This window comes from Trachemys scripta, chromosome 4, assembly GCF_013100865.1.
Source record: "Trachemys scripta elegans isolate TJP31775 chromosome 4, CAS_Tse_1.0, whole genome shotgun sequence".
In the NCBI taxonomy this organism is placed as follows: domain Eukaryota; kingdom Metazoa; phylum Chordata; order Testudines; family Emydidae; genus Trachemys; species Trachemys scripta.
In genome coordinates this window covers 38185445-38208597 of record NC_048301.1, presented here as the reverse complement: position 1 = coordinate 38208597, position 23153 = coordinate 38185445, and the positions used below count along the sequence as shown (strand labels likewise).

Here is a 23153-nt window from a genome sequence, read left to right as displayed (position 1 = left end):
TCAGGTATGATTCAAGTATGTCCCCTGAATCAGGTAGCTCACTGCTACTTCCCATACAGAAATCCATGAATGTTATAAAAATGATAGTTGCTAATTGTGTTTTCAGTTCTTATTTGGAAGAAAATCATATTTAATCAAGGATAGATGTAATAATACACAAACAAAGACTCCACATTTGTATTTACCCCATCACTACAAAGTAGGGCTGTCAATTAATCACAGTTAACTCAAGTGATTAATGCAAAACAAATTAAGTACATTAAAACTAGTTTTGATTAATCAGAGTTTTAATCGCATTCTTAAACAATAATAGAATACAAATGTAAATTTATTATAAATATTTTTGGATTTTTGTCTACATTTTCAAATATACTGATTTCAGTTACAACATTGAGATAGTTACTAGATTGCACTGCAAGACAGACTGTCAGGACTTCCACCTAAAAAAAAGAGTATCTCCTCTGATTCTGTGGTAGGTATAAGAGCTCAGATGTGCTGAAGCAGCAGACCAAGGCAGAATAAATTGGTAGATTTTCTGTAGGGTTTCACAGAAGTATGTTATAGTGTTTCATCTGATTGATACTAAATTAAGAGTGACTGTCAAAGATTCATAACCAAGGACTGTAACAGAAGAAGTATGATGAAACGACGATGATAATCCCATACACTATGCAATCAATATCGTTTGTGAAGTGCTATAAAAATGAAGATTGCTATGGAAGTACTAATTATCACTTTACAGGATCAGAGATGGCCCATAGTTTTGCAAGGCCCTTTGTCAGGTAACATAAATGAATGCAATCCAGTTCCCTCTCTATATAGCTATCTTACCGCCACCCCACACACAGAGGGATGGAATATAAAATTGTTTCCCATCCCCCTCATCACTTTCTGCCTGCCTGTAATCCTCACTCAGGGTCTGGCAACCTTCGGTCTGCCAATATTTTAACAAAGGGTTCCAACCAAAACACTGTTTTTATATTAGTCTGCAAGAAGCCCTGTCTTGGGTCAGAGAGGAAGAATAAAGGATTGGCAAATCTATTTGTTTACTTTCCAAAATTGTTTCTCAGAACCACAACTGCTGAAGTAGGTAAAAATTACTTGGCTAATAAACTCCTATAAATGCCACTCATAGAGAATATCTTTACTCTGTGTGAAGGACATGGGGATGCCTGTAATCGTATATGAATATTATATATTGTGGTTGATTGGTGTTGTATGTTTTTTGCTATAGGATTGCAAGAGGTTAATTCAGGCAGGGGTTATTTGCACATGTGCAGGAAAGAGAACAATAGCTTCAGATAGCTCCACTTGCTGGTATTTAAAAGATAATATCGGGTCATTTACCTTTTAAATTTTACCTCATAGACTTTAAGGTCAGAAAGGACCATCGTGATCACCTAGTCTGACCTCCTGCACATTGCAGGCCACTGAACCTCACCCACCCACTTCTGTAATAGACCCCTAACCTCTGGCTGAGTTACTGAAGTCCTCCAATCATGGTTTAAAGACTTTAAGTTAGAGAATTCACCATTTACACTATTTTAAACCTGCAAATGACCTGTGCACCATGCTACACAGAAAGATGAACCCCGCCCCCCCCTTCAGGGTCTCTGTCAATTTGTCTTGGGGGAAAATTCCTTTACGACTCCAAATATGGTGATCAGTTGGACTCTGAGCATGTCGGCGAGACCCACCAGGCAGATACCTGGGAAGGAATTCTCTGTAGTAACTCAGAGCCCTCCCCATCTACTGTCTCATCTCCGGCTGTTGGGGATTTTGCTACTGGCAGTCGCCGATGGGCCATATACCACGGTAGGTAGTACCATCCCCTCCATCAACTTATCAAGTTCAGTCTTTAAGGCCAGTTAGGTTTTTTGCCCCCACTGCTCCCCTTGGAAGGCTATTCCAGAATTTCATTCCTTTGATGGTTGGAAACTATCACTTAATTTTGAGCCTAAACCTGTTGATGGTCAGTTTATAGCCATTTATTCTTGTGTTCACGGTGCTTAACTTAACTTAAATAACTCCTCTGGGGAGCAGACTGAACTTCAAGTCCCCAGAGGTTGGGGTATCTGGGATAAGTTTGCCTACCTAAGCCTATAGGGAAAACTGATGTATGTGTAGACCTCTTATTGTGTTTCAAAACCTTTTGTCATGACATGCTGTGCATCTACTGTTGTGGTTAAACAATACTTGGTTTTGAAAAGGTTGTTCTGGGTAACTATTTACCATTGGTCATAGCTCAGAAGGGAAGAACCAAGGTAGCCAAATTCACTGGGTCTGCTGAGCAATCATAGTTGGTACAGAGTGCGGCACCCTTGTGAGACAGTTTAAGAGTGACAGAACCACAGGATTCCACACTGAGGACGTGAGGACTCAAGGCCTGTCACCTGTATGGGGGCACTCAGAGAGACCAAAGAGGGATGAAAGGTGCAGGTAGCACTGAACTCTGACACTGTTTCAGAAAAATACGGAGTACAATGCTTCAAATGTATAATACAGCATTCAACCTGTATATGTTGAAATTATTTGGGGGTGTATGTGACAAAATTGTAGGGGTATCATTCTCCAGAATTAAAAAAAAAAAAAAAAAAAAAATCTGATGCCTGCTGCAAACTGGCCTGTTCCAGAGACCAAATAATCTCTTCAGAGGTATTTTTGTAAGTCAGTTGTGGCAGAGATGGTTTAGTAGTGTTCAGAAAAGAATCAACTTCATCAGAGTTGGAACTCATCATCCCTTCAGAGTCTCCCATTCATCACATCACTTCCTCTTTGAGAGACTGCCGTAGCCTCTTGTGACCTGTTATGCATAAACTCATGGGCTGGAAGTTGCAACCAAACAGCAACTTTCCAAAAAAGGAGGTAATGGACAGGGAATTCTGCTTCTGCTGTTACACTCCACTGGCACGAATGTCAGACAGAATAATTAATAGGAATTCGTAGGGGGTGCTTTGGTTGGGTATCTGCATGTGACCTGAAAATGCAGTGTCTTTTAAATCTAAGGTTCCCACTGCCAGGATTCATATTACAATGCATGTAATTTTCTTTCTTCTGGACTTTGCTGACAAAATGCAGTATTTCCAAATGGAAAAAATCCCAGTGTGACATAGCACTAACAAGGTAAAGCAATAAATTCAGTGCCTGAAGCTGAAAGCCAGCAAGAATCCTATGATGATTTCAATGGGGTCTCTGTCATTCCACTAAAATAGTTTTAAAAGCAGAGGATACCCAATTGTGTTGTGGAGTTTTCCTAATAAATAACAATACTTACAGCCTGAATCTGAAAGCAGTGAGCTAGACATAAAGCTGGTTTTAGTCCGCCAGTTGGAGGAGAGAGTTGCCGCTTGTATGTCAGAAACATCAGCATCCATTTTCTCATCCTAAGAAAGGCAATGAACATGCTTTCTGTGAAAAATTTGCATTACTTAAGTTATATATCTCCTTATTTACTGAGATTAAAAACTGCCTCCAGTTTAGTTATACAGGGAGATGGTATTTTTTAGCATGAAACTGATAAACGCTGATTCCAATCCCCAGAACATAAATCTTGTACTTAGGTTTACATCTGATTTTTGTCCCAAATTTCTTGCCCTTGTCAACATTCAGAAGTCCTAGAAAGAAGCTACTTTCCCTGCTTTGCCCAGGGAGCTTGGCCATTTCTTGCCACTATAACGAGCTGTATAAATGTGGCATGTTTCTTTTCCTGTATAATCACATCTAGACCCCAGAATGAAACAGAAGGACAGAACATGCATGCATTGATGACACAACTGAACACTGATCCACATCAACTTGTTCCAACAAGAAATCTAAGTAACTGCAAAACTCAAATCCATTTTCCCCTTCCATTAATTAAATCCAAAACTTTTAAATACAGGTTTGATATTTCACCTATGAAAACCTGAAATTGCTTTTCCATTTTTCTTCCCAATTTTAAAATAAAGTAAAATACCATATATGCTGTTCTTATTTATACAGTAAAGAGCATCTGGATATGTGCATAAACATATTACTTTGTTGAGAGGAGGCACTTGGTCTAGAGGCTAGAGTAGAACATTTAAACAATGCAATTTAACCAAAAATATCTGGAAATGTGTTTTAGCATTGAAGCAAGGGGTCTTTAGATATATTGCTCTCCAAAACAAGATTAACAGGTTGGCTTAGTTTCTAATTACTTTATTTCTTCAGATGAGAAGGGATGATAACACTCATATGTATTGGTTCATGGAATACTACACTTTGCTACTCAATTTCCTCATAAAAAGCATCAGGGGATTTTCTTAAAAGCATCCTGCAATTTATCATTCTTAGTAGTATTACACTTTGGAAACCGCCTCCCCCCCCAGCATTAATTTAGAGACTAAAAGGGAGCTTTTGTCCCATTAATGTACAGGGGATTTGCTCCTATTAATACTAATGGGAATTACACATATTAATCCCCTTGTGTGTCAATGAGGGACTTGGTACACTAGACTATACATCCTACAGTAATAACCTTTAAAAGAAAAAACAAATGTCAGGATTTTTTCCTGAATATGGAACTGTAAAGCTGTTCTTCCTTCATCTTCACTCCCTCCAAAAATCCAATCTTAAAACAGACCTATTAACAAGCAGTACTTGAGGTGAATACTTCACCTGCAATCTCTGCATTGCAACAAGCCTCTCCATTTGCAGAGTTGGCAGCTTCTCTGTTACACCCTTTTCCCACACCCTTCATGGTTTTGCTTTTTGTTGTTGTCATTGTTTGCATATTTAGGTTGTAAGCTGTTCAGGGCAGGGAACTTTTCTTAAAATGTTCAGTTCTACGTAGCATAGTGCCCATCACTGTGAATTTTCTCTCTCTTATTTCATTTTGTTATTCTACATATTGTTTTATTATCAGTCCTATTACTGTGTTCTACCCTTCCTCCTGCTCCCTTCCCCTACCCTCAGTTCTCTTTTCTCCACTATCTTTCAGCCCCCCGACTGACAGTTCAGTACTATGCTTATTTTTACTCAGCCCACTCCCCACCTCCCCCATTGCAGGAAATCTGACATTTTTATCTGTCCAGATAGCACTTATAACTTGTCCTGATCTTCTAAGCAACCGGGTTTTTTACAGCCTGTCATGAGCCTAAATTCAATAGATGAAATTACAGAGTATGGGAGGGAGGTGAGAAGGAGAGGAGCCAACTGAAAACAAAGGGATGGGGCAAAATTGATCTTGGAATTGCAATCTACAAAGAGTGATCATGCACCTTCTGGTTTGTGTTTGTTTTTATTTTTGTTGCTTAAAATAAAATAATCAGGTCCAAAAGTGAGACCAAATAGTGCCTTCTCTGAGATTAATGTCAGAAAGCAAGCTGAAAGAAGCACATTCGGTAAGGAAGGGCTTAAAGGTCATACAGGAGGAGGGAGGCTGACTGAGGCAAGAAGCTGTATGTAAAAAGGTTGATATGAGGCTACTGCACACCACAGAAGCTCTTTATAAAAACTCCCTTTTAAAATACACTTCCTTATCACTTACCAAATACTTGGCTACTTTATACAGTGAGTGTAGTGCACTGTATATAAAGTGTGAATTGAAACAGTTAGCAAGCAGGAACTTTGATCTCTCTAGATCGCGCTCTCTTCCATAAGGCTGAGTGATAGAATAGCTAATGATAAATGGTAACAGTAACATAACGAAGCAAAACAATAGTGTATTTGAGGCAGATAAGACAATTCAGTGCAGGGTAAGAAATGCAAGCAATAAAGAGGGATTTCTTGAACTAAGCCAGGCTGATCACTGAAATCAGATTAGCACCCTTTTGTTACCTGCTTTTGAACATTCCGTTCTATTTGCAACAGCTGTGACAGCAAAGACGACTATATATTGTGCAAAAAACAAATTAGGCCTGACTAAAGGGAAGCCAGGAAATGTTTCCTGTTGTCTAAAGAAAGGGGAAATTATTATTTTGGAATAAGCCAAGTATTGGGTTCTTAATATAAATTCAGATCAAGCCAGCACAGTGAGCTCGGTCAGCTTAGTGCAATATTGCATTATACTCTCAGCTGATGCAGGCCTTGCTGCCAGCCAGTATTTCAACAGGTTTCCAAATCTGGTAATTGCTGATGGCAACTGCTGTGGAGGGACATGAGAAGTGGGGGAAGGTTAACTCCAGCACTTGAACTGAAATGGATGCTGTCTTGCACACTTTCTGTTAGTCCTTCCCTATAGAAGTATAGCTTGGACATGTCAGAGAAGTCATGGGCTTCTTACTATAGATACACTGTCAGCTGGATGTCAATGCCCAGAACACCTCTCTTATTTCTCTGCCAGAGGAAATAGATCAATAATTCCACGCTTATGAGCTCAGAATCTGTAGACATTACATATAACCCCAAAACAAAACAAAGCCCCCCAAATAAAACTAAATCATTGAACATAGCTTGGAGTCTTCATAGAATCATAGAAGAATAGGGTTGGAAGAGACCTTAGGAGGTCATCTAGTCCAACCCCCTGCTCAGAGCAGGACCAACACCAACTAAATCATCACAGCCAGGGCTTTGTCAAGCTGGGTCTTAAAATCCTTTAAGGATGGAGATTCCACCACCTCCCTAGGTAACCCATTCTAGGGCTTCACCACCCTCCTAATGAAATAGTTTTTCCCAATATCCAACCTAGACCTTCCCCACTGCAACTTGAGATCACTGCCCCTTGTTTTGTCATCTGCCACCACTGAGAACAGCCTAGCTCCATCCTCTTTGGAACCCCCCTTCAGGTAGTTGAAGGTTGCTATCAAATCCCCCCTCACTCTTCTCTTTTGCAGACTAAATAAGCTCAGTTGCCTCAGCCTCTCCTCGGAAGTCATGTACCCCAGCCCCCTAATCATTTTCGTTGCCCTCCGCTGGACTCTCTCCAATTTGTCCACATCCTTTCTGTAGTGGGGGGCCCCAAACTGGATGCAATACTCCAGATGTGGCCTCACCAGTGCCAAATTGAGGAAAGTGATTATTTCCCTCTATCTGCTGGCAACTCTCCTACTAATGCAGCCCAATATGCCATTAGCCTTTGTGGCAAAAAGGGCACACTGTTGACTCATATCCAGCTTCTTGTCCACTGTAATCCCCAGGTCCTTTTCTGCAGAACTGCTTCTTAGCCAGTCGGTCCCCAGCCTGTAGCAGTGCATGGGATTCTTGCATCCTAAGTGCAGGACTCTGCACTTGCCCTTGTTGAACCTCATCAGATTTCTTTTAGCCCAATCCTCTAATTTGTCTAGGTCACTCTGGACCCTATCCCTACCCTCCAGCATATCTACCTCTACCCCCAGTTAAGTGTCATCCGCAAACTTGCTGAGGGTGCAATCCATCCCATCATCCAGATCATTAATGAAGATGTTGAACAAAATTGGCCCCAGGACCAACCCGTGGGACACTCCGCTTTATACCGGCTGCCAACTAGACATAGAGTTGTTGATCACTATCCGTTGAGCCTGACGATTTACCCAGCTTTCTATCCACCTTATAGTCCATTCATCCAATTCATACTTTTTTAACTTGCTGGCAAGAATACTGTGGGAGACCGTATCAAAAGCTTCGCTAAAGCCAAGATATATCATGTCCACCGTTTTCTCCCTATCCCTAAAGACAGTTATCTCATCATAGAACGAAATCAGGTTGGTCAGGCATGACTTGCCCTTGGTGAATCCATGTTGACCATTCCTGATCACCTTCCTCTCCTCTAACTGCTTCAAAATGGATTTCTTTAGGACCTGCTGCATCATTTTTCCGGGGACTAAGGTGAGGATTACCGGTCTGTAGTTCCCTAGAATCTCCTTCTTCCCTTTTTTAAAGATTGGCATTATAGCTGCCTTTTTCCAATCATCCGGGACCTCCCCCAATCAGCACATGTTTTCAAAGGTAATGGTCAATGGCTCTGCAATCATATCAGCCAACTCCCTCTGCACCCTTAGATGTATTGCACCCGGCCCCAGGGACTTATGCATGTCCAGCTTTACTAAACAGTCCTTAACCTGTTCTTTCACCACTGAGGGCGGCTCACTTCCTCCCCATACTGTGCTACCCAGTGCAGCAGTCTGGGAGCTGACCTTGTCTGTGAAGACTGAAGCAAAAAAAGCATTGAGCACTTAATCTTTTTCCACATCATCTGCCACTAGGTTGCCTCCCCCATTCAGTAAGGGTCACACACTTTCCCAGACCTTCTTCTTGCTGCTAACATACCCGTAGAAACCCTTCTTGTTACCTTTCACATCCCTTGCTAGCTGCAACTCCGATTGTGCTTTGGCCTTCGCGATTACACCCCTGCATGCTCGAGCAATGTTTTTATACTCCTCCCTTGTCATCTGTCCAAATTTCCACTTCTTGTAAGGTTCCTTTTTGTGTTTAAGCTCACTGAAGATTTCTCTGTTAACCCAAGCTGGTCACCTGCCATATTTACTATTCTTTCTACACATCAGGATGGTTTGTTCCTGCACCCTCAATAAGGCTTATTTGAAATACAGCCAGCTCTCCTGGAGTCCTTTCCCCCTCATATTAGCCTCCCCCGGGATCCTACCCATCAGTCCCCTGAGGGAGTCCAAGTCTGCTTTTCTGAAGTCCAGGGTCTGTATTCTGCTGGTCTCCTTTCTTCCTTTTGTCAGGATCCTGAACTCGACCATCTCACGGTCACTGCTGCTCAGGTTGCCACCCACTTCTACTTCCCTTACCAATTCTTCCCTGTTTGTGAGCAGCAGGTCAAGAGAAGCATGGGAAACTTGACTAGAGTTTGAACACTGGCCTGCAAAATAGTTGAAAGAAAGCAAGTTTCGCTTTGTCTCTGTTGTTTTGTGAGAATATTGGTAAGGACCTTTTGTTTTATTTTGGTCTTTGCCATCATCTGTTGCCTGTTTCTGTGTGTGATAAGTTGTATCTCTCTGACGGCCCGCTGGGTTAAAGGCAGGGTGCCCCTCTCTGGTCTTGGATATCTTTCTTTGGAGGGCAGCAGGACTGTAGTCTGGGTTATGTACTTGGGATACATAACTCTTAGGGAGTCTGCCCTCTTCTGGTCAGGGCTAAAATAGTCCAAAAGAAAAAGGCAAAGAGTCCATGGCTCACAAATGGGCCGGGTCCCTGCAGCCTCCTGCAGGGTAAAGGCCAATAGTCCTTGGGAGTAAGGAAAAGCTGGTCCCTCTTTTTCATCAGAGGGTTCAGTGTGGCTGGTGCTCTCAAGCATTTTTTTCAGTAGACAGCCTGTTGCCTGGGACCAGGGAGCTCTGTGCTCTAGTGCAGTTTTTACCAGATGCTACCCAGCGTGAACCTGGATCCCCCCTTTTTAAGGACCCATCCTTAAAAGATTCATGAGCTCTTTAACTCCTTCTTGACTGGTGCAGGAAGCTGCCCTGCCACCCTGTGCCACAAGAAATTCTCAATTTCCAGTTAAAGGAAGTTGCTATTAGCAGTGTAACCAATGAGAAGTGACATGATGAATGAGCACTTTGCTATAAGTAGATGAGGTTGGTAGCTGAGAGAGGGAATCAGGGTACTTTTCACTTGGGGAATTGGGGAAAATTAGGTCTCTAAATTTACCTTTTAAGTTAGAGGACCAGAAGGAAAGCAAATAGAAAAAGTGCAATGGGGTGTTTCTAGGGAATAAATGCTGACAGAGCTGGGGCCCATTTGGCTGCACACTTGGCAGGCAAGGCCTGATAAGCGAAGCAGAAACATTGCTCATATAGGATTTTAGTCAATGCCTGCAACTTGAGCTAATCTCCATAAAATGCGCATCTGCTAGTGACTGAATGCAAGAGGGAACGACACAAGAGAAAGGAGACAGACATACTTTGAAGTTTTTGATTCTGCGCTTTGAATCCTCCAGCTGCTGTTGCAGAGAGCCCACAATTTCCTTGTATTTAGTGTATCTCTCTTCAATTATCTCCCTCTGACGATGAGATTCCTGGAAACACATAAAAAGGTCTGACTATTTTTGTTTGTAAGATGAGAAAGTAGCTAAAGAAAGAAACCTAGTCTGTTCATGTAAATAAGAGTATCACTAATAGACATTCAAAACAGTAAGGGCTGATTAAATACTGGCGTTCAGGGCTAGAAATATAGGACCCCTATTGCCTTGCTGGTGATGAAGGTGTAAGAGGCTCTCTACAGAACCCTGACGTTAAGATGAAAGCAATCAAATTTAAAAATAAAAGGCTTTTTCCCCTTTGCTAATTAATATTGATTAATCAATGATTCTTTACAACTTCCCCCCAGAACTAAATCATATCATGGAATTCAGTATATTTCTTTCATGGGGGAAAAACAAAATTAATTAGGAGTATTTAGATACAGCTGCCTTTGTGTAGCTCATAAAGAATTTTTTTATAAATTACGGTACTGATCGCATATGACTCCAGTTAAGATCCATCATATTTTTGCAGCTAGGGAGGAGCTCTGTTGGAAAGGTTGTGGGGTAAAGGGAACATACTTGCACATGTGGTGGTTGTGTCCAGGAATTAGACAGTTTGGAGAGGAAATTATTAAAGAGATTCACTTCATGACAAAATGGCAGCTTCCTAGAGATCCCCATATCTGCTTACTTAATGCTCCAGTAAAGATCTACATTTTAAATGGAACAACAAATTAATTTCTTTTTTATTGTTAGACTTTGTATTGCACATTATTGGAAAAATGTGACTTCTCATTCTAGGGAATTGTGGTATAGTAAAATTTGGAGTGTCCTTGTAATGGAAAAACTTTCACAGCCAGTATGTACACAAGAGAAGCTCCAAGAAGAGGATAGGTATTTAGAAATGTGGTCACCCTTTTTAGATTATTCAGAGGAGGAGGGCTCCCCAGCCAGCAAGTCATCTTTAGTCAAATTCCTTGAATATTACCCTGATCCCGAATAAGTAAAGTACAATGTTGTATGTTAATGTTTTATTGTAACTTTACCTTAATACAAAAATAAATAAGAAAGATGTTCTGAGGGTACTATCTTACAATGTTTTGGAAATGAAAAAAAATGCAACACAGACGTGATAAATTAGCCAATGCGCCACCTAAAAGAGTCAGTGTAGTGGGGTGCAACAGAGGCTGTGAACCATAATTACACAGAGAAGTGCCTCCTTTTGCCCAACCCCACTCTACCACTGATATATGGGGGACAACTAACATTAGTCTTGGAAGGAGAAAAACAGTGTTGAAGCGCTTAACTTGTTCATCCTACAGCAAAGTGAAATTTGCTGGAAGTGTGCTGTAATATTCTAGGACTCTGCTGTACTTAGCAGGATCTAGAAGAGATATTCTTCCCTATAGTATGGAAGCATCATTTTCAAATGTATCATTTCAAACTGAAATACTAACAGAACCTCAAATCAAACCCTACCTTCACAGCAAAGGGATAAAAATCTAGCTCTCTATAATACTGCAGTCAGGTAGTTAGTGTGGCTTAATGTAGGAAAACACTCAATAAAAGCACAATTTTCAAGCATTTAAATGACAACCACCACCTACATGGGCATACCAATTAGGAAACATGACAGAACTCACATTTAATAAATATAATTTTGTCTTCCTATATAAAATAATCAAAAACCTCCAGCATAAGGGACCAAATGCTGCCAAATTCAAATTTGAAATTTGTACTTCAAATTGTACCAAGTGGCAAGTTTTCACAGTGTTATACAGATATACAGTATTAGAGATGGACCAGAACTAAAAGTCTGGATATGAACTGAACCCTGAGTTGCAGATCTAAATTATGTATCTACAATCCATAGCAGATTGACATGGAAGGAAGAATACCATATACAGACCAACGACCACCATTTACTACAATACTTTGGTGTTCTTTGGAGGTCTCTATTTAAATACAAATCAGGACTGACACTGCTTAGCTTGTAGGATCTGATAAAGTTGTAGTACAGCAGAAATATCCCTTTGAAAGCACTTCTCTGTCTTGGAAAATGCACTCTTAGTAAATATGTGAGGCTTTTTCTTAAAAATCTGGTATTTGTAACCATTCTTTCTTGAGGTGTTGGCTCAGGGAAATAAGGGTGGATATTTATGGTCAGAAAAATGGCTACACAAAGATGCCATGATCTTACTCAACCGAAGTTCTCCTTGAATTAAAGTCCATCTATTATGATTAGGGCTCCTGTCTATCATGGAGGTTGCAGAAGTCACGGATTCTGTGACTTTCTGCGATCTCTGTGACTTCTGCAGAGGCCAGTGTGGCTGACCCCAGGGCCAGTGTGGCTGACCCCAGGGCCAGCTGCTCACTCCAACTCCTCTGTGAGATAAGTATCGTCAGCTCAACTTAACAGACAAGGGAAGTGAGGCACAGAGAGGTGCAGTTTCTTGCCCAAAATCACATTGCAGGATTAGCGCTCAGGAGTCTGATGCTGATCTCACTCTTGCTAAGGTATATCAGAAATAGAGCTAGAGCAAAATTTTCTGAGCAAATAGTTTATTCACCAAAAAATACAGTTTGGGTCGAACCGAAACTATTTGTAAATTTGATTTGAATTTGCCAAATATTTTTGGGATGTAAGTTGCCATTCACAAAACTACCAGAGGAGGTCGTGGTTTTGGTGTTACTGGTGCACTTCTTCACAATTTTTAGCCTAGTGGTTAGTACAATCACGTGGGATGTGGCCCCACGTTCAATTTCCCCCTCCATTTTAACTAGAGTAGCCCCAAGTTGCAAGAGACAGCCCTAACCATTAGGCTATGGGATATTCTGGTGTGGGTCTCTCCCTCCCTCCCACTGAAGGTGTTCCACTTTTTATAAACCAATTATTAAATACTATGAATTGCTACTATGAATGACAATGAATAGTCATTGGGCCAATGAAAAAATGTGAGAATTACTCTATAGCTTGGTGGTTAGGACACTCCCCTAAGATATAGAAGACCCTAGTTCAAGTCCCTACTCCAATGGCTAGTTAATTATTCATCAAAAGTGGAAGAACTTCAACAGGAGAGACTGAGAAAGACCAGAATATCCCATAGTTCAGTGGTTAGGGTGCTCTCCTGCAATGCATGAAACCCAAGTTCAAATCCCTTTTCCACATCAGGAGGGGGAACTGCCAATGAAGCAAAAAATCAGTTATTCACCCAGCTCTAATCAGAGCTCTACTGAAGACAACGGACATACACCGATGTAAAACCAAGATGAAGTCTGAATCAGCCCCAAGGTCTCCTAACTCACAGTCTTGTGCTCTAAAGACCAGAATACAGTGTCTCCCATACACATAATTTGTGCAGTGCTCGTGGATCTCTCTGTATGAAAGATTCTATATAGAAAATAAATGAAAATTAATATGCATTTTCACTGATGGATGTTTTAAACAATTCTGATTTAAAAGTTTGAGAGAGCTATTGGGTTCCCAACTCTCCTTTAGAAAATAACAACAGGCTTTCAGTATAGAATTTCTTAATTTTATGTGGCTCTCATGAATGTAAAAGAATTACAGCACAGAAATTTAGCCATTAAGCCCCAAAAGATCTAATTGTAGGCTTACCAGCCTTGACAGGATCTCTCCTAACACTGTCAATATGTCCCCATGAGTCAAGACAATCATATATCTTTATTTGACAGCTATGCTGTGAAAAAAACACACTTTTGTAGGTATTAGGTGAGAAACCAAGTCCAGAAACTATACAGGCAGATTTACTGCAAACCTCAGCTATTTCCACTCATTTCTCTGGATCTGTTAGGAAGATATTTTAAAAACTGGGATGAATGGATTTAATTGCAGTGTTTAAAGTGAATTATTACTGGTGATGGTTAAATAAGAGCTAACTGTATTATTGTTGTTGTTATCTGCTGAAATCCCAAAGTCGTTACACAAGCAAAATTCTTATTGAAATCATCAAGTAATTGAGTAAAATCTGAAGGAAGACTTTATGATTTGACCCATTATTATTCCTACAGTGCCATAAATATGTGTAGTGCTTCACATGCAAATGATGATGGCAAAGGCTGTGCATGCCAAAGAATTTATAACCCAAGTTGTATGGCAGGTTACCATGTATGCATTACAACCCCACTCAGCCTTTCCGTATCGCTACAGCTAATCAATTATCAATTGCTCTTCAACCTTCAAATATAATTTCTAAACTCTCTTCTCTCTCCCTTTTGTGCTACAATTTAACTCTGTAAAGTGCTTTAGGAAATGTTTTGTCTGAGATAAAAAGTGAAGTGAAGTACATAAAGTAAAGTGAAATTCTGCTTACCTCTCTCACAAAAGTAGTCTTGTTAAAATCAGTGGGACTACTTGTCTGAGTACAGCAAACAGGATTTGGCCATTAAATTGCATTGTTCTGTATTACTAATGCATCTCCCTTCATCATGCACAACAATCTCTCTGTTAATACACCACTAAGCAGGAAAAACCAATAGCACAAAGCTGCAAACAGTCTAAGGATGAGATTTAGACCACTACATTCATTCTACTGGGACCTGATTCTGCAAAGCTCATTAGCTTCTATGGAACTTATGCACATGCTTAAGTCCTTTGCTGAATTGGGGCTTTGTGACCTAAGTCATTCTTGAACCTTGGTACTGTCAAACAGAATGTGGAAGATCTGCAGCACATATTGTAGACTTCCAAAGAAAGCACTTTACATGTAAGAGTTGCACTCCTAAACACTGGAGTATACATTAATAGAAAGTAATGATAGCATTTGATGTTCAAGGTGATCTGACAATGTTTATCAATTTGGCATACTGAACTTTGTGCTTGATTTTCCCCCTCAATATATGAGGATGTATCTACCTAACATAATGAATGAACTTGACACTCAAACAGCTTTCATGTTCATGATGTAGTTTTCACAGACTTATCAATAAATGACCTGGGCTGTGAAACCACAGGCACTCAGCAGTCCTCATCGTGAATAGCACTGCCAGGGGAACTGCAGGATGTAATGTCTATATAAAAATCAAACAATAACCTACCTCTTTCCAATCATTGATGCAGAAGTTATAATCACTAATAAAAAAGGCACCACATCAACATATTTTGAACAAGTCAGTAAAGTCTATAGCAACAGTACTTTAAATAGTTTACTCAATTATCTTGGCTTGCCTAAACTGAAAGTTTTATAATGTAGTCATATGACTTTTAAAAACTAACTTTATATTTGTGGCTAATCTAAGCACTATACCCAGATGTACAGACACTCTTTTCCCAACCTATGTATTATATAATTTTTTTTAGCATTAGTTTTAATAAAATTTTTAAATCTGTTTTTATTCCAGTATTTCCTTACCAGTATAAAGTTAAACTAATTCCACGATTTTCAACTAATTCCCCAAGAGTAGGAAATAAACCCCACTATTACTATATGAGTTAAAATTGGAATACTGTAGTTTAGATTTCATTGTATGTCCTTTAGGTAATAGATTTTTCTTTGCACATCAGGAAGTTGTCAATTATTCTCAACAATTCAGAAATACTGAGAGACAAGTGAAAACGTTCTCACTCCAAAATCTTTGAAATCTTCCAAAAGACTCAGTTTCTCAGGAACGGACTCTAGATGGTCCAAGGCCACTCGGGTACTCTGAAGAATAGAACACAAGAAAAAAGAAGCATTATAAAAGTTTGATAAATGCTTTCAACCCTATTCTGAAGTCTGAAACACTAAAATTCCCTGCTCATGTTGTAACCTCCAGGATTTATATAAATATCTGTGTATGTGTCATTAAACTACTCAGTGTAAAAATAATTGCTACTTACAGCTAAAAATGATAACAATAATGCAATTGTTAACAAATTGCACTCTTATCATGAGCATCTATAAAGAATTTTAATCAATTTCTTGATTGCAATGATTCTTATTCACAATGGATGTAATTTCTAATTTTCATCTTATTATTAATTCTTATTATCATCATCATCATAGCATTTAGGAGACATGGACCCAGACCCCATTGTGTTAGATTCTGTACAAACAGAACAAGAAGACAGACCCTGCCCCAAAGACCTTAAAAGCTAATTTTAAGACAAGAGACAACAGATGTATACTGACAAATGGGGGAGTACAAGGAAACAATGAGACAATCTTGGTCAGCATGACAGGTTGTGGTCTCAGGACGCCAACAGCCGAACCATTGAACAGTTTTTTGTGGGCATCCTGGCAAAGGAGAGTTTTAAGGGGGGGCTTGAAGGAGGATAATGAAGTATCTCTATGGATGTTTACAGGGAGCTCCTGTCAAGCATGAGGGACTGCATGGAGAAAGCATGAAGGAGCTTGTTTAAACATTTAACAAGCAGACAATGGAGACTGTCATCATAAACCAAACGAGATGTGAGTCAATCTTTTGATATTGTATGAGAGATGATAGGCAAGGTTGGGATGGGTCCTGAAAGCGGAAACAACTAGCTTGTTTGACGGGACAGAGAGGAGGGAGCCAGAAGAGTGAAGCAAGGAGAATGGTGATGTTAAAGCAACATGCTAGGAAAATGATCCCTGCAGAAGCATTCTGACTGGGTATGAGTGGGGCAAGAAAAGGACACTGCAGTAACTGAGTTGTGAGATGATAAGAACCTGGATGAGAGTTTTAGTTGTGTGTAGTGCTTAAAGTGCTCCAGGTTGCAGCCTCAGGAAATAAAATTTCCTAGAAATGAACTGCGTAGCTGAAGGGTGCACATTTTTAGTACAACCTGGAAAAAAACCCTTATCACTGGCTGCCTTCACCACTTGCCCACCTCCAGGAGTACAGCAGTGAATCAGAGCTGGTGCAGAAAGCAGGCAGAGCTCTCTGCCCCTCCCCTCAAAAGCCCACACCATTCTGATGGAGGAGGGGAAGAGCAGAAAGAGTACAGCAGCAGCTCAGAGCAGCTGCGCTCCCTCCTCCCCAGCCTCTCTTGTGAAGGGATGGCTCCTCTGCTCCTCCCCTCTCTCTCTCTGCAACATGAGGCTTAGGACCGGCAAAGGGGGATGAAGAACTCTTGGAGCTGCCCCCCTTCCAGGGTGCACATTTGGAAGGGGCAGAAGGGGTTCCTGCTGCAGACCCCCCACTAGGCCTAGAAGATGGGTGTGAAAAAATCCAGGGGCTGCAGGAGGAGCAGAGATGAGGCTGGAGGGGGCAGAACAGATGGGAGGGCTGAAGGGACAGGATTGATTTGGGCATTTGGGTCAGAATTAAGCGCTGGAAAGGGCGATGGGCAGGTGTCGGGATCATGACACCCGCCCTTTTTATAGAGCTCTTTAAGCACTTGATGTGTGGCTGGATAGAATAGGCCACATCTTAGTGATATTATGCAGAAAGAATCTACAATTTCCTTGTATTGTAATTATAATAGTGAAGTGGATTTAACAAAAATATTAATTTGTAAATCTGCAACAGAAGTATGTGTATGTACACCCCACCCCCCACAAAGAGGAATGAACCACAGTCATTTTTTGAAAATAGAAACATTTATACTTAAGAATTATGCAAAGAATATGTATACTCAAAATTTTATATTTTTTGCAGTAGAAATAGATCTACTAAAGATTGTAGAAAGTTTTGGGCAACAAATCAATAGCAGGATACATAGGCAGTATTTCATCTCTACGCCAATGGTTCAAACCCAACCTATAGCAAGTTGAGCACAGTTGAAAACAAGTGGGTGGTAAGATCCAGGGAAGGCGTGTGGCTAGGTTAGATGGTGCATGCACTAATACTGAGCATCTCCTCAGCTTTCCCACTTACCAGGTTCCTCTGGAGTTCTTCAAAGGCTGTTCCTCCACTACTTGCTGAAGGGCACGTAGAAGCAACATTGCTTTTTTTTTTTTTTTTTTTTTAATTCATTTTATTTATTTATTTATTTTGAGTGAATACTTCCTTTGGCATAAGAGGCCTCACTGGCACATGAAGATATAAATTACATTACTCTGCATCAGGTTCTTTTAATCTAGTTCCTAATCTACAAAGAACCATAAACCTTATTGTTGCTGCTGTAAGCTGAAGTATAAACCAAAACTAAGCAAAAACTCACAAGCCACGCAAAATTAATCAATTACAAAGTCAAATGACAGCATGCTCCGAAGTCTGAGCAAACTGGGCTAAAGGCCTTCAACTAAGGAAGCTTTGCTGCTCATCCTGGAGAGTTCAGCTCACCAGACAGCAAGACCATCCTAGCTAGGTCCCATACCAAGCTTTTAGAGTGACAATGACACCTTTAATTTTACCAGGATACAAAGAGGGAAACAAGTGGATAGCTCTAAGCAGGGCTATTACATGTTTAGTGCAGTCTGCCCCAGAAGGCTGCAATCTGAATCAGATGAAAGGTCACCCAAAAATGTTATAGAGCAAAATAACAAATGAATGAAAAATTGTTGCATGGTTAGCCTTAGGGAGGAAAATGTACACCGCCTTGGTCAAACAGAGATTTAACATGGCTTTACAAGCCTCCTTTATTCCCAAAGAGAATCAACCATTATCAGACTGAAATATAGCAAAAGGTGCAGTTCTTCAACAGTATAGTTGGAGTCAAACCTCAATCACCTACCAGAGATAAAAGGGTCTGTAATGACAAAGGAGCAGTGGAACAGACACTCAGATGGCAGCCCAGAAGCCTATTGCTATTTGCATTGCACGGTACACCCACAACGAAAGACAGTTCCTGCCCCTGAGAGTTTAAACTCTCAGTAATACCAAACCTTACTATAATGTGAAGATGAAAACGTCAAAAAATAGAATGTACAACAGTTTCCTAACTGTACAGATAAACAGATTAAACAAGGCAATATTCTAAAGGGAAGCAGACCTGTCTCATCTTTTTCAGAGAATTGTTTCTCTTTGTGAAACTACAAATAATAAATAAAAACAAAGTGTGGCATATGCTCAAAAACTCAGTTTCTAGGTCTAATAACAACAGTCCCCAGGGTATAAAATTATTATTTTTTGCTCAATTTAAAAAAATCTGGAAGAAAATCCAGGATGTTCATCTGCCCAGCTCATAGAAAGCATACTAGCAACAGCTCTCTCTCAGGAAAACAAAGTGTCTTCTGCTGACCCTCATCAGTGTATTGGTGTCAGCCAAACAGGGGAGCAGCAACTATATAATTCAATTAAAGCCATATTTGAAACTTATCCAAAACAGAGAAAAGAATGATTACTTACTCTACAGTAACTGTGGTTCTTTGAGATGTTGTTGTCAGTGCGAATCGCACTGTAAGTGCACATGAGTCTCACGAGCATGAGATCAGAGTCTACTGAATAGCAGTATCCACTGGGGCTTTGCAAGCACCCCATGGCTTGTCGTGCTCCGATGCAAGGGCATCAAGGTTGGAGCGGCTGCAATCCTCCATCAGTTCCCTTGCAATTCAAAGCCCATGTTCACTGAGGTCTCTGAAAGCAGGAAATGGAGGGCTGGTCAAATAACCACAGTTACTATAGGGTAAGTAACCATTCTCTCTCCTTTGAGTGTATGCCAGCATGGATCCCACTATATGTGACTGGCAAGTAGCACCCTCGCTGGATAGTGGGATGAAGCATTATCAGCTGCATCAGCTGAACAGTGATTGTTGTACTGCTCTCCCAAACTTGGCATCTGCTCTGGTGGCTAAGTCCAATGCATAACATTTGACAAAGGTCGATGGGTTACTATGTGTTGCCACCTTGCAGCTTTCAGAATTTGGCACATTTTTGATACAGGCAGAAGATGTTGCTTGAGCTCTGGTGGTATGAGCTTGATGTTCAGTGGGAGAGGTACAGCAGCCAGCTGGTAACACAGCGAGATATGTTGCGTTATCCACTTAGATATTAGCTGTGATAAGGTGGCCTGGCCTTTTGAATGGCTGGCTGTAGCCAGTAATAAATGGGGAGACAATCTGATTAGTTTGGTTCTGTCCATGTAGTAAAGTAAGGCTCTGGAAATGTCCAGCATCTGTAATTTTTCTCTCAGTGTTGATTGGGCATTGGGAAGAAGACAGGCAAATGGATTGATTGATTGAGATGGAATTGTGAGACCATCCTGGGGATTATTTTAGGGTGAGGACAGAACATCACTTTGTCCCTATGAAATATCATGTAGAGAGGGTCAGCTCACTCACTCTCCTAGCTGAAGTGACAGCAACAAGGGTGTCTTCAGAGTGAGCTGAAGTAGATATATTCTGAAGAGGATCACAGGGAATGCACATGAATCTCAAGAGGACAATGTTGAGATTCCAGGCAAGAGAAGGTTCTCTTACTAGTGGATAAGTATTTAGCAGGACCTTGAGGAACTTCAGTGCCCCAGGTATGAGAACACCAAGCATGACTGTACTGGCATATGGCAAGCAAAGACTGCTGGAAGGTGGACCATAAGGCCAGAGTGTTTCAGATGCGGAAAGCAACTGAAGATCTTTGGTACTATAGCCTGCATAAGGTCCATGCCCTATGGAGAGGTCCAAATCAAGAATCTCTTCCATTTTGATGCACAAGTCCTTTTTGTGGATGTCTTACTGCTCTATATCAGGATCTCCTCGACTTCTCTGGAACAGTCCTGTCCGTGTTACTTACCCAGCTAACATCTGGGCAAATTAATCAGATGCAGTGACTTTGGGTCTGGATAGGCTATCAGACGTGCTGTGCAATCAAATCCAGGGAGTGGGGGAGATGCATTGGCAGCTGAAAGGATATCTGTAGCAGGTGTGTCATCCAAAGCCATCTCTCTTGATATGGAGCTACAAGAATGATTGCGGTTTGTTCTCTTTTGATTTTGGAAATCACCCCATGAATCAAGGGAATCAAAGGAAAGTTATAAAGAAGGCCTGGGTTCCACTGCAGAAGGAAGGCATCAGGCAATGAGCTCTGGCTCCTGTCCCCCCTGGAAAAGTTATTCTGGCATTATCCTTGGTCTGTCATGGAAATCTTACAATGATGGAATTTCAACTTTATGATGGATCTCTACAGGGACCAAGCATGATTCGTCACTGGTTGTTTGCTTAGGAAGTCTGCCGGGTCACTGCTGACTGCAGGTAGGTGAAAAACCATTGGGGTTATCCTATATTGGTGGGATCATATCCAGAGTCTGATAGTGTCCAGATAGAGGGATGATGAGCAGGTGTCTCCTTGCTTGTTTATATAGTGCATCATGGAGATGTTTACCATCAGGGTTTGCACTGTGGAATCTGGGAGGACAGATAAGAATTACATAGAAGCTAGCTTGATGTCTCTAAGTTCCAGGACATTTATGTGAAGTCTTGTGTTATGTGAAAAATTTCCAAGAGCCAGGTCCCTTGCATCTATAACTTGTTCAGATGGGCTCCCCATCCTGTCCCCCATGTGTCTGTGATTAAAGTCTTGGTAGGGCCTGGGGATGAGAATGGTAACGATCTCCTTATGTTTGGGTTCTAGCCACCATGTCAACTCTGTGAGGACATGAAGTGTCACCAGGACCTTCTTGTCCATCCAATGTCTCACCAGTAGACAGACCCTGCTGGGATTTACGTCTGATCTGTCAATCATCCAGATAAAGACAGATATGGATGCCCTGTCTTATCAAGTGGGGTGTTACCATGACTAGATATTTTGCAAAGACTGTCAGTGCTTTGGAGAGTCCAAATGGCAGTACCTTGTACTGATAAAGATTTGGCACCAGTATGAATCTCAAGTACTTCCTGGGGGCCAAGTGAATGTGGAAGGATGCTTCCTATAAGGTGAGAACCAATAACCAATCCTGACCCTGGAGAGATAGACTGACAGAAGCAAGTTTTACCATCCTGAACCTGAGGAGGCATATGTATTTGCTTTGGAGTTGTTTGAGGATGGGATGATGAAATATCAGGAGTTAGAAGCCTCTTCCCTTGTACTCCTGTGATACCTGTAAGGTGCCGAGATAAAGCAATGAGGCCACTTCTGTATGTAATAGGATTGTTGTGAGAAGGTGTGAAACAGAAGCCCATTGGTGGTTCACTACTCTGTGTCAGCAACTCGTCAGGCCTGACATATTCATTACACTTAACATGCTATTGTCATGATCTATAACCAAAAAGTGGCATGTAATATATCATTGGAAAACCATTGATCCTTAATATTCTTGTGTGATGTATGTGAAGGGTGTGCACAAAGAATTATAAATATGTGCTAGAATTATGTTCTTTAAATGTGTTTGACAAGCAATGCATAAGCCCTGTCTGCCCTAGACACAGAAATGCATATTTACTTGTCTGACCAGCCTGGTCATCAGGCACAGACAATGAAGGCACATTTACAGTCAAGGTAGACAAAGCCATCAGGAGAGCAAACAGGAAAAACTGATCACCTGATAATCTTGACGGGGGATGGAGACTGCACCTCCAGAAAGCCTTCCTGCCTCTTGAAGCAGGGTTAATGACTTTGGGAAGATATAAACAAGGACAGAAAGCCATTTTGGCATCCATCTCTTGAAGGAATAAAGAAACCAGCACTCTGATTCTGTAAGGGTGGATCCTGGATGGAACAGCTAGTCGTGCTGGAAAAGTTGCCATAAGTAGGGAAACCATCTTGAACAAGGACTATATAATTAAGTTTTAGTCTTAGAAGTAAAAAGGAACAGAGGGTCCTGTGGCACCTTTGAGACTAACAGAAGTATTGGGAGCATAAGCTTCCGTGGGTAAGAACCTCACTTACCCATGAAAGCTTATGCTCCCAATACTTCTGTTAGTCTTAAAGGTGCAACAGGACCCTCTGTTGCATTTTACAGATTCAGACTAACACGGCTACCCCTCTGAGTCTTAGAAGTGTATTTTTACTTTTGTTTTCTTTTAACCCTTTCTATCTTTATTCCTTTTACTAGTTATCACTTAAACCTATAACCTTTTGTTTAATAAACTTGCTTTATGCTTTCTATAAACCAATTCAGTGCTTTGATTAAAACAGACTGTTTGTTAAAGGTAATAAGCCAGTGGGTGCTCTCTCTTTAAGGGAGCAGTGAAAGGACAGTTACCTGTTCCGTAACTAGGGTTCTTCGAGATGTGTTGCTCAGGTGTATTCCACTATAGGTGTGCGTGCTCACCACGTGCACCGGTGCCGGAAGTTTTTCCTTAGCAGTATCCGTAGAGGGGGAGCACCGCTGCGACCCCTGGAGTGGTGCCGACATATCGCGCCATAAAGGGGGCAGCGTACTCCCCCCCACCTTCAGTTCCTTCTTGCCAGACAACTCCGACAGAGGGGAAGGAGGGCGGGACGTAGAATACACCTAAGCAATGCATCTCGAAGAACGCCAGTTATGGAACAG

At 41.1% G+C, this 23153-nt stretch overlaps 1 protein-coding gene across 1 annotated transcript in view; it reads right to left on the bottom strand.

The window, feature by feature from the left end:
- CEP128 (centrosomal protein 128) overlaps positions 1-23153 on the bottom strand; it is a 406629-nt gene that overhangs the window by 10968 nt on the left and 372508 nt on the right. The window contains exons 19-21 of the mRNA XM_034769285.1: positions 15448-15525; positions 9803-9916; positions 3275-3383 (exon numbers count right to left, since the gene is read on the bottom strand). Of these exons, the coding sequence (XP_034625176.1) occupies positions 3275-3383; positions 9803-9916; positions 15448-15525 (301 nt within the window). The remainder of the gene's footprint in view (positions 1-3274; positions 3384-9802; positions 9917-15447; positions 15526-23153) is intronic.